The following is an 18,068-nucleotide window of genomic DNA, read 5'->3' as shown; positions in this document are numbered from 1 at the left end:
ACCTTGAATTACCTTGAATTACCTTGAATTAGATTCAAGCCCAATTGCCAAGATGTCAATAGAAGTCGTTCGGTCGTTCGGTGGTTAGATTTCTGCTGTCAAAAGCAAATAAATTGATTGAACGTGGATTAACGTGGTTCCAGAAGAATCACGTATAACAACTCTCCACAACTTTCTGTTTCCAGACCTTACATGACTCCTCTGGGTATCTTTTACTGAAAAGTAAAACAGTCACAATATTCAAGATTTTCGGATCCCCCGGGTGACTTACAACAAATGTCATGTTTTAGACTGAACACTAACAGAACCGTTTAGAAGCAACAACAGTGAGTGCATCGTTACATTACTACGTGATCAGTATTCCCATGACAATGGAAATTCAAAAACTGAACGGTTATAGTAAAGTTTGCTTGATTCTACTTACCAGGCTGTTTGATGTTCTGAGTTTTTCCACTTTCAAATTGTGCATTTATTTCCACATCGATCCCGTTGGAAAGTGCAAGCTTCACTTCCAGTGTATCACCCACTTTCACTGGGTTCGTTTCAAAAGTACAGCCAAAGTTTTTTATTGCTGGTCGAACTTTGACTTTGGTGTTGTAGACTCGTGACTCAGAATCCAGCTTAATGGTCGCCGTCAACTGGTGATCACGATTTGCCGTGTAAATGTGTCCCACCGGACTGTTTTCCACAAATCTGTCTGAATATGGTGCTTGTCCGTCTCCCCAATCAATCGTTACCTGTGCCAACACAGCAACTCCACCTCCTTGGTTCACCAGTAGCACTTCAAAAAGCTCATCCATCCCGGTAAATGCGTCTTCGGGGCTTAATTTGTAATTTCCAAGAGGGCCTTGGACGTTAGCTGTCACGCTGGTCGTTTGCTGCTGCAAGCCGGCATTCGCTTCAAAACGAACCTCATATATACCGGCTACAGCGTATCGGTGGGTCTGGGAGAAGTTGGGCGGCCATGGTTGTAGTTCTGTTACAGGTGGTTCATCGATATTTCCATCGCCCCACTGAATCTTAAGTTTGATGGAAGTACCGGCTCGGAACGTTACTCGGAATGTGATATCTTCGTTCATTTTCGCCACTCTGTTGCCCGAATCGTGGGGACAATAAGGTCATAAAATAGACAAAAGAGTAATATTCACTTTGAGAAATGTGAATGAGTACCGTAGATGATTCAAAGTTGATTGTCAGTTGACCTTAATGCCCATCAGCCAGCTTCCGTCAATATTGGACACCCTGTCCTATTTGTAAGTAAACATCAAGGAAATAACTAAAAAATAGTATTTCTTCCAAAAATATAGCACTGAAAATGTAAGATCAGATATAGTAACAGTCATAAGGATAGGCGTGTGAGACGCATGCGATATTCAGGGCAGAAGAGCATCCTTAGTGAGTCCCGGACAAGATGTAAACTCATCAGTATCTTGAGCCAACCCGTCAAGATGAACAAACAGATCTAGTATGGTGTTCAGTTACACTTAGTCACCTATATAAATTGGTGGCGTAGTAACAAACTGTGAGGAACTTCATAAGATTTACGAAAGATAATGAAGACGCTTCTCAGAGACCAAGAGGAATTCGAAATTGGTACCAATCCAGACAAAGCAGATTGATGGAGACGTACATAGCGAAGAACCTCAACCCCTGAGAATGCAAAACTATACTAAGGACGAGGACTACTGAAAATTGAACAAACGGAAACAGAAACACCAAGGATGTATGGCTCACCGGAACTGCACAAGGCAAAACGTTCGACGCGTAGTAGTTTTGGTCACTTGGTGTGCAGGTTACATTTTGTTTGCAAACGACTGGCTTTGCTTTTCTTGAAAGATTCATCCGAAACATTCGCATGAGATAACATCTGTGTACTAAATAGTCTTGAACTCTACACAAATTTTTCGGTTCTCCTCGATGTGCCCCAGCGACTGTGTCCTTTTGGTTGCAAGTAATGTTTAGCTTAACTTGAAGGGTGTTGCTTGTAGTTTTATTCAGTTCATCTGCTTTTAGTTTGCCAGTTACAAAACTTACCTCCCCACACCAAAAGCTCTACGTATCTTGTGAACAGGAGTCCGATAATGGTTCTGCCTCCCTGAATGTCTGTACTGTACCAAACACGTAGTTAGAACAATAAGATGTTCAATTTACGAAAGACCAACATGAACTGGCCGGTATTTGTAGCTTCAAAGACTCGGAGCCACTGCCTATAAACCTGGCATTGTGAGGAACTCATAATACATGCGTGAAAACAACTGCTGCTCGCTCATTTTAGCTTACGGCTGGCTCCATCGATGTGCCTTTGTATTCGAACTTCAAAGTCACCTCGGTTTGTGGAAACAACTACAGGGACGAATTTCTTCGGGTATCACTCAACTTTGACTGCAAACAGCGTCATCAGCTCGGTTTTGTCCGTTTTAAGAACCTACAGAGAAAAGTTTAGGCCATCTACCGATGAATTTCACTTTACATGTCATTTGCCAGCGTATTTGAAGTTACAGTGGTATCTGTATAGATAAAATAGAATGGCTAAGATTTCAGTGAACCTCTGGACACATTCAGCATTGCTGGAGAATTTCAGAACTGCAACACTCAAACGGAAGCGAAGAATAGTTGATGTCCAAGGCATTGACCACAATTGACCAAGATAACAAGAGCGAGACTGCAGTTGAGAAAGCTGAATTCGTAGTATTATCATTCGTGATTAACCAGATTCCAAACGCGCTTATTTCATGGGCTAAACACAACCGACCATAACGTGTAACATCTAGTTACAGTGTTCCAATACACAGTCTTGTGTCACTTCGTTTTTCTCATGTGCAATCGATATCTGCTGATACTAAATATGGTGACTGCACGTAGATAGCAGGAATTTAAGCTAGGCGTCAAAATCCTCCCAGAATGTTTCTCATCACAACAAGACATTATCGATCAACTTAAGCCAACTCCTTTCTTTGAAAAGTCCATGCGTAAGAACGATGAAAGTCCCTTTAACTCACAGAGGGTCAAAAGTTACCGACAGCCCACTCAGCGGAATATCAAACGTAACGTCTCCGTTGAGGTTTTGACTTCCCAACGGATTTTTGACCATGAGTTCGTAGGTCATTTTCTCTGGCTTGCCTACAGTTATTCCTTCAGATCGAATTTGTTTGAGCTCATAGTTCACCGTGGTACTCTTGACTGCACCGTTAATCTTCAGTTGTACTTCTAGGGATGATCCTGCGGTGAACGAAAATGTTATCGGCTGATTTGTTCCCACGGGGAAACTTGGGGAGTCAATTTTCAGTTCTAAAAGAGGAAGAAAGCAGAGCTGTCACGTAGATCTGGGAAGGCGGGTGAGTAGGAGAAAAGTCATGGTGAAAGACCGCAAAAATATCTACCAAAGCAAAAATGACTCAGTCGAATGTTTTTACTACATTACGAGGATGTGCTTTGCGCTACAAGGAGTGCTCTCAAGGGGTGCGTTACTTGGTCGCCCAACCGAACTAATCCTCATTTTAAACTCGTTTAATCACCTTATCACCACCGTTATTACTACCATCCTCTTGTCGTGATCACGTCAGTAGCAACAATCATAGTACCAACGGTGTTGAACGCCCAGGCATCTCAAGAAATCTCAGCCATTTGAAGAGTTGCAAGACAAGGGAGAAGGGAATTTCTCAGTACTCACATGCCGGACATTTGGGGGAATAAATGTAGTGGATACGGACGGATAACATAAACGCCAGCGGCTTCAGTCGACTGCTTCTAGTCGCGTACAGAAAAGCCCACCTATACCCCATTTTGGAAGGAGACGGCACCACTTTATTTCCACGTTCTTCGTTTTGGAGAACCGGACAACCACACTATGACAAACACTTGTGCGACCGGTCGAAGACCGTCGTCCTAGGGAAGGGACACTATGCAGAACCTTTTAACATTCCATTTGATTATGAAGGAAATTTTTTCCAAATGTATCTTTAGGCCAAATAATCTCTCTGTAACCAGTAACCAGCATCATGGGAGCTTACCCTAAACAGCTTCCGACATAAATATAAGCCAGTAGATTATGGGTACTTGCTTTTGAGGGGTGGCCATTGAAGTGCCTGTCTAAAGTGGGCCCACTTACTTTCGTGTATCCGTTAGAGAAACTCTCGTACGGACGAGAGTTTTGCCACTCTTCTTTCAGTAAGACGTCAGCAGTAAATCAGCCGTAGATAAGAATATTTTCATTCCATAATTCAACAAAGGACTCTGCTACACTGAGAATCGCCTGGAAAGGGAGTCTCATAGAGCTCGCAAAATCCATACTTAGTGTGGATTTTAACGTCAGATCCAAGATTCCAGAGTCTCATCTGCAATAACACCTGTCAGTTGTACCACAACAAAATCAATAAAAAATCATATCAAGATCAACATAAACATTTGTTATTCTCAAATTCTTTGAGTTTACCTATTCACTTGGTTTGTTCCAGGTTAACAGTTAACTCCTGTGCGATGTCACATCTCGTAATTGAATAGAGGTCTTCAGCGTACTTTAGAAGTTTTTTATTGGTAGCTTCTGAGAGACTAATTGTTAGTCACTTGCATCAGAAACGTTACTTTCGTTGTCTGTTATGCCAACAACTGAGGGTCTATTAAGCGCACAGTCATTTACTTATGATCAGTGGTTAGAGGATGGTTGGATAAAGCGCATTGGGCCGTTTTAGGAAGAGATTGCTCCGAAGGAAATTTTAGAAATAAAATTGCCGAGAACTTAAACAAAACTACTCACGAGGTTGCTGAAAACTCTTTGACAGTCCACGACCGGTTTCGCCTTTCTTGAGACTCATCAGGTAGGCGCAGTCCCCGAGTTTCCGTCAACATTATGTTCTACTTGAACCCAAGTTGGACTGTTTTTAAGAAATACACTCATTCGCAAATCAGTTTGGTTTCCACGAGAGACTCAACAGAATCTCTCGTTTATGATATTCTACAAATTAATTTGCAAATGAGTGTATTGCTGAGAACAGTTTATTGATACTAAGTGTCTTTAGCACCACTGATATGTCGGAGCTGAATGAGTGATCTCGAATTCGTCCTGAATGGACCGAATCTCAGCCACTGTGAAATCTTTCAGTTGAAACTTTGACCTGTGACTGAAGTCAGTCTATGCTGAAGAGCAGAAAAGCTGTTCCATCCTTATCGCAAATCACCGGCGGTGAACATTTCAAGAAACCCCAGAGTTTTGAACCTGCGACCTCCCTAACAGTGCCCTGAATAATACACCCGTCGACTGATATGCAAATGAGTGTAATTGTCGAAACATGTTCGATTTGAAACATAAAATTGACTGAAACTCTGGGACTGCGCTAACTCGATGAGTTCCAAGAACGGCGAAACCGGTCGTGGGAAGCCGCAGAGTTTTCAGTAACCTTACATCTGTAGTAGTTTGATTACTTAGCCGTTCGGCCACAAGCTGCTGATCATTAATGTGATCAACTCGCACTTGGAGGGGATATAGTGCTATCTTTTCAGCATGGATTGGCTTGAGTTACAGGACGAAATCTTGTTTGACAGCTCCCAACTCTCCACACATTTTGTGAATCCATCTCGTGTTTTGGTGTCAATATCTCTCTGAATTAAATCTATTAAATTGAAAAGATAAACTTTACCTTGTATCGCCTCATTAACAACCTGTTGGACCTTTTGTGTCAACGAAATAACCAGGTTCGTACAGGTTACTTCCACGGTAAATACCCCGGCCGCCGTATACGTGTGAGTGTATGTTTGTTCACTCCCGCTGTGAACTCGTTCACCGTCTATTACCCAGGTGCAGATACACTCAGAGCTTGTCACCAGCTTCAGTGTCAACTGTGTAGGTTGTCCGACAGCAGCGTCTGAGCATTGAACTTCGGTGAACTGAAATGCATCCCGAACGGTAACAGTAAACGTTTTCACACGAAACCCAGCCGGGTTGGACAGGTTAACGGTTAGCGGATAGTCACCTCCAGCTTTGTATATGTGTGTTATTTCGCCGGAAGTAGTCACTTCCTCAGGCGATCGATCGCCAAAGTTCCATTTGAATTGAATTGGGCGGCCTATTCAAAAGACGGAATTTGATTATTTAAAGCAGAGGACAAACTACAGCTGTTGTTTGGAAAGTGGCCATAATTCGGGCGGACGATTAGCCGAATGCTTACTTTTTGGAAATGAACCGAAGTATCCTGTATGCCCTCTTGTATCACTGTGTTTTTACATGTTCTAATCTAATCTATAAACAATTCCGTTTCACTGCTCAGTGAGCTATCTATGCTTATTACAGCAGCTGGTCGCCACAACGAACTGTTGTGGTGTGCCTCCATTGCCTAATCAGTGGGCTATAATTCGCGTGTTTGAAATCAAATCATACCAAATTCGTCTTTGTGTCAGAAGCCACATGAGCATCATGGCACTGATCTGCTTACACCTTCAGATCGATCAATAGTTTTCTATTTAACAAACTTCCAATTTACACTGATACCAGCCTGGCAAAAACAGTATACTTCCTGTTTTGGCGATTAGTCCACGCCAACGACTTGATAATTCAGTCACGTCCATTTGGTGGAGTAGATGCAACATACGCCTACAGCGTGCCTGCTCTCCTGGGTTCAAATCGCTGTGCGGCAATGGCTGTTCAGAACTGACGGAAGCGAGTGCAACTTATATAAGTCTCGCAACCACCCGCAAATAATGTTTCAAACTTATACGGTGCCCAACATATCCCCTTTTCTATTGCAATGCATTGCAGAGACCCAATGCATTCCGTCCGAAAAACCTCGATACCCGACGGTTCTACTTAAAATCAGGTGCAGTAATCAGGCACGTTTATACTTTTTTCAAGCGTATAATAGAACGGCATCTCGCGGCAATGCTTTAAAAATTGTACTGCAAACAAATACTGTCTTTGGGCTGAGTTGGGACGAGTTCGAATAACCAGCAGTTCAAATTGTAAGATCTAAATAAGTGATGGTTGGAAAAGCGATGTGACTCACAGCAACTCAGCTTATCGAAAAACTAAGCAGACTGACTCATTTTTATCCATTTAAAGAAGTACGTTAAGGGACATGAAGTTCAAAACTTCCGTATATTCCAAACTCAGCAAACAAATTAACTTTCCCGTATTTTATTTTCGATTTCTTCTGAACTGTTCCCACAGGTAAACGTGTCTGTTGTTTGAGGGTGAGCATTCCGCGACTGCGAAATTAGGGGGGCTTTACGTATTGTATCGTTTTCACAGAACTCTAAGATATCCACTTTGTTTGATATTGTGTCACTTGTAGGTACACACTACTGCCGTTACACAGCTAACCATTCATCCTGAGCAACGGTGCTCTCCTGATTCCACTTTCGACGCCAGGGAATCGCGGTTAGGTAACTGCTACATCGTCGGATATTTAAAACTGGAATACACTGCGCTGGAGACTTAAAACATCATTCAGGGATGGCTGATGTAGTAAGGGAACAAAAGTCAAGCCATTTGGATAGCTAGAAAATTCCACTGCAAAATGTTCAGGGTGATGTTCAAACTAAATTTGATTCAGGGATTGGAAAGTCATCCAAGGTATTCTAGATAGCGTGCATGCACCCTCGTATAGCTGATTTACCGGCCAATTAAATTACTCATAGTTTTAAGTTATTATGAGATAATTGATGAATTGTCGTTAAGGGTCCTATCAACTGCTATTCAAACTGGGGAGTGGTCGTCCCATATCCCGGATAACATTCTCATTTGTTCACCAATGACATGAAAAAGCCTAACAGACTGTCAGTCATTTCGTTTCACGCTCCCTTACTATCCAAATACAACACTATTAATCATTTACTAAGTTTCTTCAAAGAGAAATCCCAAGTAATCTCTCAACTGTGGACCTTGATGAAGAAGATAAAGATGAACTTTTAAGATAGCATTCACAGCACTTTTTTCACGTGAATCATACTTATAACGTCATACCTTCAATGGGAAAGAGGATAAGGTTTGCAGGAGAATTTGTCTCAAACGAGCTTTGCTCCAATCCACCGACATCGAGTGCAACATCCACGAATACTTGGGTTGAAATTTTCGCACTGCTCAGTCCTTTTTCGTAGGCTTCGACGGTCAACTCCACCTCCGTAGCTCCGAATGTTGTGAGTGTACCAGCCACCAGCACCTCACGTGGTTCTTCGAGCCAAGCACCGAGCTGCGGAGTCGAATCATTGGAGTAATTATTTCTGTAGCAATCATCGGAATTATTTACAATCTGTCCACATCACCCCTAATGTGAAAATGATTCTTTCTCAGATGATGCTAGCCTTTCGGTCGTTAGGAAATGACATACAATCTACATTCGCTAACATAAAATGGTCAGAATCTGGATAACACGGTGTGGCACTTTGAAACATCTCGACGGCGTAGTTGTTCCGGCTTTTAGGTTATCGATTATGAACCTTGCATTAATATACCTACAACAAGAAGCGGAAGTAGACAGGTATATGAGAAAATAATTCAAAAAACAGGAAGGGTGATAATGTCGTTTGTGATTAGCTCATATTGTCTCCTCAGTGTCAAACTGGCGACAATATGTGAGACCTGTTTAAAAGGGGCAGTACGATGACATAGCTCAGTACGCACCTTAAAATTGCGGTCCCTCGAGAAAATTGTGTCTTCTGATCCACAAAAGTGGTGCCGACGAAGAGCATTCACTGGTGGGAGACCTGGGGGAGATTATGGGGGTAAACATGGATCTTTTCCAGATAAGCCCCCCCACTAGTGCAAGAAGTGCATGTTGGAAAAGTTAAGGCCGTAAGTTAAGGACGTAACCTTGACCTATTTTTGAGGGAAACAATTCCTCATCTGTATCTAGGCTCATTTTGTGCAAAAAATTTTCCGTTCAGGCGTAAAACCTTTGATGAACTTTCTGACGCTTTCAACTCTCGTTCATGACAAGGAGACGGCAATACGTTTTTTGATCCATCAGTAACGTTTGTGCAACAATGGCCACCAAATGACACTTTCAAATGTTTCTGACAGGTGGAGGTGTAAGGCCAAAATTTAGCAGAGGAATTATCTAGTAGCCACACGACCGCTGCTGACTGGGAGCACTTTCTTCGCGATGTTTGCGCCTGGTGGTTTTGCAAACCAACAGTTATCGGTGGCCCAGGTCTACACGTCGAGATCGATGAAACGCCAATACCTCGCCGAAAAAACCACACAGGGCGAGTTCTTCCCCAGCAGTGGATTCTCGGAAGGATCTACCGGGAAACTAAAGAGGTATTCATGTATGCAATGCCAGATCGAACTGCGGCCACTTTGATGGACACTATCCCGGATCACTGATCTCCGATATGTGGACATCATACCAGGGAATTGGAACGATGATCGACATGAATTATACTCATGAAACGGTTAATTCAACGACTGGAGCTCAAACAAAAATATTGAATCTATTTGTCATGTCTACAAGATGCCAATGTGCGGCACACACCGATCTTTGGTGGACAGCTACCTGTGTGAGTTTGTTTGAAGGCAAAGGTACCGAAGAAAGGACCTTTTCATGCAAAATTATTACGACAAGCCACAAATTCACCCTCTTCAATAAAAGCTTAAATTACAAATTTCATTTCCTCTTTTTTCCAATATTTTTTGGGTGGCATGGGTCAATTTTTGGCGAGGCTTATATCTGGAAAAGATCCAAAAACATTACAAACAAATTAATTTACCATTTGTAGAGGCGTCGTTCTTCTACCGAAAGGCTGATTTGTCTTCAATTGCAGTCCACATGATTTCGGCTGGAGTTCGCTTAACTTCAACAACTCCAATCGCGGAATACACCGGTAACCTTTTGGGTATTAGTTTACCTCCCCTTATGACCAGTTTAAGCCGTGGAAATTTAAAAACTTGGGGAATGCTTCACACTCTGTTCTCCCAAACTCATACGAAACTGCATGACGGAACGGTGGTGTTGTGCGGGGTTGTGTTATGGCCAGGGTGGTTGTTTTGTTTCGTGTTGGAGTGATTTATCAATGTCACGAGCCAGATGTGCGGTCAAGCAACACAGATAACCCAGAAAAATCTAACCAGAAATGCATACCACAGCAATCGGAGTGGGATATACAACGTCAGGAATGATAAGCGAAGTTAGTCGCAGAATGCGGAACACAGAAAACGTGAAACTTAACGAGCCATTAACGTATGCGTACCCTGGCACAAAAAGGAACACAAGAGTTTAGGTCTGCTAAAAGAAGCTGAAAATTTCGGACATTCGTGGTGATCGTTTAGTTGCCAGCCTCTCAGGACAATATTTCAGGGTATGAGAAGAGCCTAAGGCCGAAAATCGCCCCTATCCATAGAAAGGATTGGGTACTTTTTTGACCCAATGTAATAAATGCACCACGGATCACGCAACACTTCACTCTTTTGCCTTAGTAGTAGAACATCTACTCACGTAACTTGGCGTTTGGGGGGAATAGGACGGAAAAATTACAACTATCCCAATTAATAGATTAAAACACGTTGTGCCACCGTCAAATGTATCTCACGTGGTTGACTCTATCGGACACATTAGCCGCATCGTATCCTGAACGTCTAACGGAACGTAGAAATATGGAGGTCGAAATGTGAATATCCCGAATTGGAGGTGAGAATGCATTTGGTCAATGTATACTCGAATGATGTGAGCTGAAAATTTAAATTCTTCAAGATGACCACAAGCGGAGAGAAGCAAAAAGACTTTATGAATTTTTTAGCGTTTTTTTTTCTCAAATCGAGCAAATCCTCGTGTAGCCTAGCCGAGTTCGACAACTTATGGAGCAATTCGCCGTTAAGTACTTGTAAAACCCAGTTCCAAGATTTTCACCAAAGTTATCGGTTGGCCACAGAGATATTTTCTTACCATAAAAAGATTTTACGTCAGAATAACTTGAATTCTACGGTTTTATAATTTGTGACCAAATTGGATATTATGATTTCATGGTATAAAGAATCCGGGATAGTTGGTAGTAGTCAGAATAATTAACAGAATAAATGCCCAGCGATGTTAGACGTTCAGACGGCTATTTCTGGCAAACAATAGACTTATTGTGGTCGTGAAGCTGCTCCCCCTCAACATTCTGGTGTTTAGCAAACTTGGCAATGTGGAGACAGTAATACTCCAATAAATATTTGTATGCCGTACCTGGGTGATACACGAAAATTATGTCAAATGGCACGGACTACTGACCCACGGGTTTTGCCTGGCAGTATATGAATCATCGCCATTCGTTCGTTGCAGGAATCCTCTGATCGTTTCACGGTCGTCCCAGTGGGCCTGAATGATCGCATTTACTTATATGAGTCGCTATCACTATTCTCGTGATTTACTCACCGACTGGGAGAGCCGGTAGATAGGACGGATTACTCCTTCGAAGGGGCCAGTCGATGAAACGCGGCGGAAACTAAAGAACACAGTATTCGAGAAGCCAACTAGGGCAATTTTGATTTACTCGTCTGTCCGTCCGAATTCGGTATTCGCTAGTATTGCCCCATCAATGTTTGGGCGTGTAAGGGCTCTGTGCACAGAGGAAGTTGATCGGACAGCGACCCATATTGAATTACAGAACAAACTTCGGGGTAGTGGATATCCAACTAGTTTGATTAGGCGTCAGTTACGAAGGGTGCTGGTACTGGTGGCGAAATCCAACAGGGAATGGATCGGGACCGCTGTTATTCCATATAAACCAGGGAGACCGGAGGTAATTCGAAGAATTCTAAACACGGCTAATATAAGAGTGGCTTTCCAGAGGGGAAACAATGCGCTCTGCACTTGAAGGATCATCTCCTGGAAAACAAAATTAGGAACTATGTCTATAAAATTAAGTGTAACGACTGCATTAAGGTCCATATAGGACAGAGAACTTCACACCAGAATCGGAGAGCATAGGATGAAAACAGCCTACCGAGAAACGCAAGCAAATATTGAGAGTTACTCAAAAACTCGGCAATTGCAGAACATGCACTGGACACAGGACACAAAACAGATTTAGACAATGTCGAGGTTTTTAGGCGAGGACTACGGCCCACAGAGACTGATGGCCTAGGTGGTAGAAATTACCACGCATCCGAGTGATAACAGAATAGAAGTCGTGGAACTGGCGAGCGTGTTGAGAACGGTCTTGGATCAGTCGAGCTGACACGTGTTGGTGTGCGTTTATCAGAAAGAGTAGTCATCATCTGAATCCCACTTGACCTCACCCCACCTCCCAACTAAATTGTCGCAGCACTCACAAGCCCACAAAAAACAACATCTATTGGCGGCAACTGTGATGAATCAATTGAGGCGTATCGGATTGGAAGGAACCAGACCAGATCGGAACTAATTTGAAACTGCCCCAACCCATCAAAAAGGAAGATTTTGGCAACCGCACTAACCGTCAAAATTGGTTAATTGACACTCAAAACTGATCTAGTGCGCTAATGTGAAGAGGTTTTACTGATTGGTTCTGTCTGCCTTATAACCTGACCAACTTGGTGACCTGTTTCAGTTGACCTGATGAAGCGAAACGTTGTCCAAACAAAAAAACGACCGATTCTTTACCAAACCCTTTTGAAACGAGGTTTCTTTCACGGAGTGTCCCAACTGACGGTCAAAAAGCTTTGATCTTCATTGAACTGATTGGACCATGCTGATCACTGACCGAAATCACCTCACTTGATCAAGCTTAATAACGAAAACCATTTGACAAGTTTAACGAAAAATCATTTAAAAGTTATTGCGAAGATGTGAGAATATGGTTCATTTACTCAAATCCGTAGAAATGAAAAACGAAGATTGGCGTATAGACAAATCACAAAATTATTCACCTCCAGGTGTTTGTTCTTTGTTGACAAGCTCCCACTGGTGATCGTGCTTCCAACGGTCGGTGCCTCACTCAAAGTGGCGCCCCAATCCGCTGGTACGTATTTGATTGCAGGACCACACGAAACGAGGCTTTGGGTATCAAAGAATGCGCTCAGACGATCCCCAGGTTTAAGTGTCCAGGACTGAGTGAGTCTGGCTACTTGCCATCCGGTTGCTGTGATAGGTACGGTCACCACCTGGTATAGAAAGAGTGAGGATCAAACAGAATATCGCGATCAACATTCCTTTCAACCTAAATTGAGAGACAGCTTTAGCTGTAAAATGAATTTCAGCGCATCAGACCAAAAAATCATAATATGGAGAAAGTTAGCGTTGTTGCCCTTTAAATGGTGAACAATCAGCTGAGAAGCATAAATAATCGACGCTACACATGGGTCTGCAATGGAGTGGATGTGTACGTGCTTGTACGTTTGACTGCTTGGGCTAATAAAATGGCATGAGTTTTGACAGCTTCCGTGGCAGCAATGCTCAACCATCAAATTTAAGGACTATCTAGAACCTAGCTTATTGTGTGCGATTTATATGAGTTCATGAGCAATCATGGTTACAGACTTCACTCGCCTGGTTTATGGGTGTATTGTGTGTCTACTCACATCTCTATTACAAAACATGGGTTATCTCTGAGTGAGTACCTTGTAATCCAAACAACCGTACATGTAGTTGCTGTTTGGCAACCTAGCTGTCAACGCTGAACTTGAGCAAATCAAAGGATATGCATTCGTAGGCATCTTCAAGGCTTCCGTGGTGTTCTGCCATAGTCAAAAGCACACTGTTGATATCACCATACCGCTTTGGGCTGCATCTGAATCAATCTCTTCACTCTTACCATGATCTCTGGTAGTCCCCAGATGCTCTGGTACTCACCTCCATGTCGACCCATTGTCCATATCCGATTCGATTTTGTTTCCATTTTTCAGGCCCTCAATTAACTATGCTTTTTGAACTCAAAGAATCAACTTTCTTGTGCACCGATACTTCGGAGTCCACCACTTCGTTTCCGAAGCCTAACCAAGAGCAATCAAATCTTAGCACTATTGTTTCAAATAAACCAGTATTTTTTTTACTTGTAAATGGCGTATTAACTGAGATCATTCAGTCGGAACCACCAGGCTACCGAGTGTACCCGAACTAAACACCTGAATGAAACTATCACCAAAACTGGTGCATGCATTTGCGGGAAATCTCTCGATTTTTTTCACTGTGTGCAGATAGTATTGTGGCTTTTGTGCATGTAGTCCATTACCTAGTTCTGATGGTGCTCCCTACTAAGACCAACAGAAGTCTATTTCGACTGACAGGTTTTGTCTGTTGGCACTGGTAAGATCGATGCAGTTGGAGATTTTATGAACAACACAGAACATTCTTGAGCACCAGGGTTGATCGAATAGATGATGACAGGGCTTTATTTAGCATGCTGTTCTACCCCCATAAGCTTTGGCTGAGCAACCTGGTAGCAGCGCACCAGCGACGCACTAGTTATCCACTCATACTATCGGGTTATTGTACCATGGCACAATGGTCCTAACAAGCTTGCAAGTGAACTGTCGATCACTGACGAGACATCGTAAACCCTGTTGTTTCGAATCACTCCACCTCTCCTGGGGCAGTTAATCTTGCGAGTTTACCCCAAAGGGTATAACCACCGAACATGAGTTTTGCTCTTATTAGGGCTCATCAGTGGTTCATATCTTTGGCCATGCCGGAAGATCTGACAGGCGAGATAAGCCTGTTACCACTACTCCACTGGTGCACATTGTACGCATCTGTATTGTCATGTCTGTTAACGCTTGAGCGATGTAATTGGTTTTCCAGACGTCTCGAACAGCTACCCAGTTACTGTCTAGGTTGTATCGATCGATTCGCCCTCCGAAAATAGTTGCATCTGCACAGCACTAGGACTGTTCCAATGACAGTGATGTGAACGTGAATTCTACAGATCTCGCGACTGCCTACAACTAGTTAGAAAATGTCCCAAACGCTTCAAGCTTCCACTACTTGACTAGGAAGCCCAATCGACAAAATCAAGACCTATACTGGGTCTTGGCTCGAGGCGACAGACAAACCAATCACACTCCTTGAGAGTTTGTTCAGACGACCATTCAGTTTCCTCCGGCAAGCGCAAGTGGAGTAGTGGTAGCACACTCACCTCGTATGTCAGATGTTGGCGTTCGAAACCCCGCATGAACGAGGATGTACAATGCTGAACGCTTTAATCGTAGCGAAACTTTATTTCAGTTCATATCCCACATCTATACGTTCGTTTTTACGCCACCCTGAAACGCCGGAAGCCGCATGGCTCACATGCCGGTAAATCAAATGCTTCCAGAAAGCGACCTGTACAGCGGTAGATAGATGGCCTCGCAAAAGAAAGGCTTTAGAGTGCAAAAGCTACTATTCACTTTAGACCTGGTGTAATATCTATGCAACTAGAGATTCCCGGTGAAGCGTTTGACAGCTAGAGTCCATCGGGAGTTGCCACTGTTGTGAGCACCCAATATCAGCAAAGGCTGTTTGGTTCTGTCAGCGAGAAAGGGAACAGATTTACCATATGACTATTAGTGGACATAGGGTGATCAAATGGTTAGCTCATGCTGACCTATTGCCACGTCGAATTGTCTGGATAAAGTCTCCTCATTTGTGCATTCATTACCCCCAAAGTTGTTGTCAAGTTTTAGTACAAAACCTTGGATAATCATCCAAACTGTGACCACATTTTCCAACCACCTTAAGCCGTCAAATAAGTTAGAGAAGGAAAATATCTTCGCCTCTGCAGGCCCCAGAGATATGAGGGGACGTTTATAACGTAGATTAAAGATCTTAAACTAGCATCTCTCTTCTGACAGTGCAAGATAAAGGCTCAGTTAGAATTAATTCGAATCATTCTTGGCACGTATTTGAGGGCAGCACAGAAAACAGAATCTGGACTTACGTGAACTACTTCATAGTCATACGCACTAATGGCAGACGATGCATCCATTCTTAAACGTCGAAGGTTGGTCTCACAGTTCGCAAGATTTTGGGCTACGCAGCTGCTAGTCGCCACCAGGAAACGTTGGTTGCCCGGGGAATAGTTACACTGAATTGATCCATCCGATGTGGAACAGCTGTCTGAATCGTAGTCATATGCACCAGCGGAGCACTTCACGCGCAACAGCTGTAATTAACAAGGTAAAGCGAAACCTATCAGTTTGGAAATTTGGACTGATGCTTGTCAGGATAGACTTTCCAGAAAAGACGAACTGGTGACGGCAAGATAGCAACCAGGTATTTTGTGAAATCCTTTCCATTTATTGAATCCAAAGGCAGATTTAATGCATTGGAGGAAGTCAGTGGTATAGGGTTTGTTTAGGAATGATAAAGAGAGACGTTTTCAGTCCATGTATAGACTTTGAGCAGTCCGTTTAGAGCACATAGGGAATCAATTGGCCCTAAGAAGCGTAGGAAAATGTAGTTAGACACAAGCAGCGCTAGTTTAGAGGGATGTAAATTGAGTTTCTGAAGATCAGCTTATTGACCTTCCTAAAGGTTTCTTGGGACCATTAGAGTATCTGCTCCTGCTTGGATGGAAATTTGTCGGAAACACGCAGCACACGTCATTGATAACATACAGCGAGATTAAACCCACGGCCACTACTTGAGCCGGTAATTTTGGGTGAATTCACCACACTACTTCACCAACAACAAGAGCTTGTTCACTGATCCTCGATCTACCTAGACTACCTTGCTAATGAACCAAACCCTCCTTAAAAGCGAACTTTAACGTACGGGCTGATAACTGCTGATGGTTCATTAAGAAACAGTAGGGTTCAGAGAATGAAATTTATGGGCAGCATCAGTCATGCAAAGTCAGAGAGAAATCCTGCGCAGGCTGAGCCCTAGTCCTTCTTTTGAAAAGAATTCTTGCTTCAGAAGAGGCTTCCATAGCTCACTTTCACTCTCTGGAAAACAGTAAATCTAGGCTTATTCTGTTTATTGTGCATTATTTTCACATGGTTTGGTAGATGTCAGTACTTTGGTATGCCAGCTAACACATCCCATCAGTAACTGGACAGAGTTCCATGATAGGAGACGCAGTGGATAACATCTTTCCTTTTCGGACTGATGTCACTGAAGGTTTATGGGACTAAACCCTGGGGTAACGAGCTGTAGCCACAGTGTGTCTAGCTTAATCCGTCATTTAATTTGGGTAAACAGATCACTTATAAGCAGGAGCAGTAAGAGGAAAACCCTGGCAACTGAACCTGTGAAATTGTGTGTAATCCAGTGAAATTTTCTGTTACCTGTTGAGAACGGAGGTAATAATTGTGTAGGGCTTTCTGAAAATTATCACGGATGGAGTGTCTGGGACAGCTCTCAGTCAACCTCGGGGTACTGACAAACTGAATGATACTAAACAAGTAGTAAACAGCTGCGCAGTGCTTCCCAGCTTTTCAGTATAGATTCGCTTCGCTGACGGGGCGAAATCTCCATTGACAGCTCGAAATGCATTCGTTTCCACAGTACAGAGCATCCCAAAGTTTGTTGCAGCACCCATCGGCGTGTCGGAAGATCAGTGTTTAATGAGGATTGTGCGTCCAGAATGTGTTAGAAACGCAAATCAGACGTGTGTTTCAGAAGTCCAATGCTTTCATTGTAAGCCGTTCCAGAAAGAATCGTACCAAACTGTTTACTTCACAGTGAGGGATATGTTTATGAATTTCTGAGGCTTGACCACAATTAAAGGTAGACGACGGAAATTAAGATGCGAATATCTCATTTAAAAAGGAGTTCACAGTCACCCATTTAGTCACTTATTTGTTAACTTGCTCATGGAATTACTTAACCATTTGCTGACTCATCATCATTTGTGTTAGGAGGCACTCCTAACGAACATATAAAGGTAGACAAATTAAGATGCGAATATCTCATTTAAAAAGGAGTTCACAGTCACCCATTTAGTCACTTATTTGTTAACTTGCTCATGGAATGGAATTACCATTTGCTGACTCATCATCATTTGTGTTAGGAGGCACTCCTAACGAACATATTGCTCAACATTTCTCTCTCTCTGTTTCAGCCTTTCATTGGACTGTTTGTTCCATTCCATTCTTGATTCTTCGAATCTCGACATTGGCTGTTCAGTTGCTGCAGTATAATTTCCTCAAGGCTTTTTGTCTTCTCAATTCCGTGTGTAACTGACAAGGTTGATTGACTGAT

General features: G+C 42.8%; 1 protein-coding gene across 1 annotated transcript in view; it reads right to left on the bottom strand.

Moving 5' to 3' along the window:
* Window positions 1–18,068, bottom strand: part of T265_12925 (hypothetical protein) — a gene marked incomplete at both ends in the record, with an annotated part of 76,489 nt that overhangs the window by 27,568 nt on the left and 30,853 nt on the right. The window contains 6 exons of the mRNA XM_009166293.1: window positions 425–1,089; window positions 3,000–3,288; window positions 5,634–6,059; window positions 7,952–8,177; window positions 12,815–13,048; window positions 15,802–16,026. Of these exons, the coding sequence (XP_009164557.1) occupies window positions 425–1,089; window positions 3,000–3,288; window positions 5,634–6,059; window positions 7,952–8,177; window positions 12,815–13,048; window positions 15,802–16,026 (2,065 nt within the window). The remainder of the gene's footprint in view (window positions 1–424; window positions 1,090–2,999; window positions 3,289–5,633; window positions 6,060–7,951; window positions 8,178–12,814; window positions 13,049–15,801; window positions 16,027–18,068) is intronic.

The sequence above is a fragment of the Opisthorchis viverrini genome, assembly GCF_000715545.1.
Source record: "Opisthorchis viverrini unplaced genomic scaffold opera_v5_24, whole genome shotgun sequence".
NCBI lineage: Eukaryota > Metazoa > Platyhelminthes > Trematoda > Opisthorchiida > Opisthorchiidae > Opisthorchis > Opisthorchis viverrini.
The sequence above is the reverse complement of the archived record's forward strand: the minus strand, read 5'-3'. Positions and strand labels throughout refer to the sequence as shown.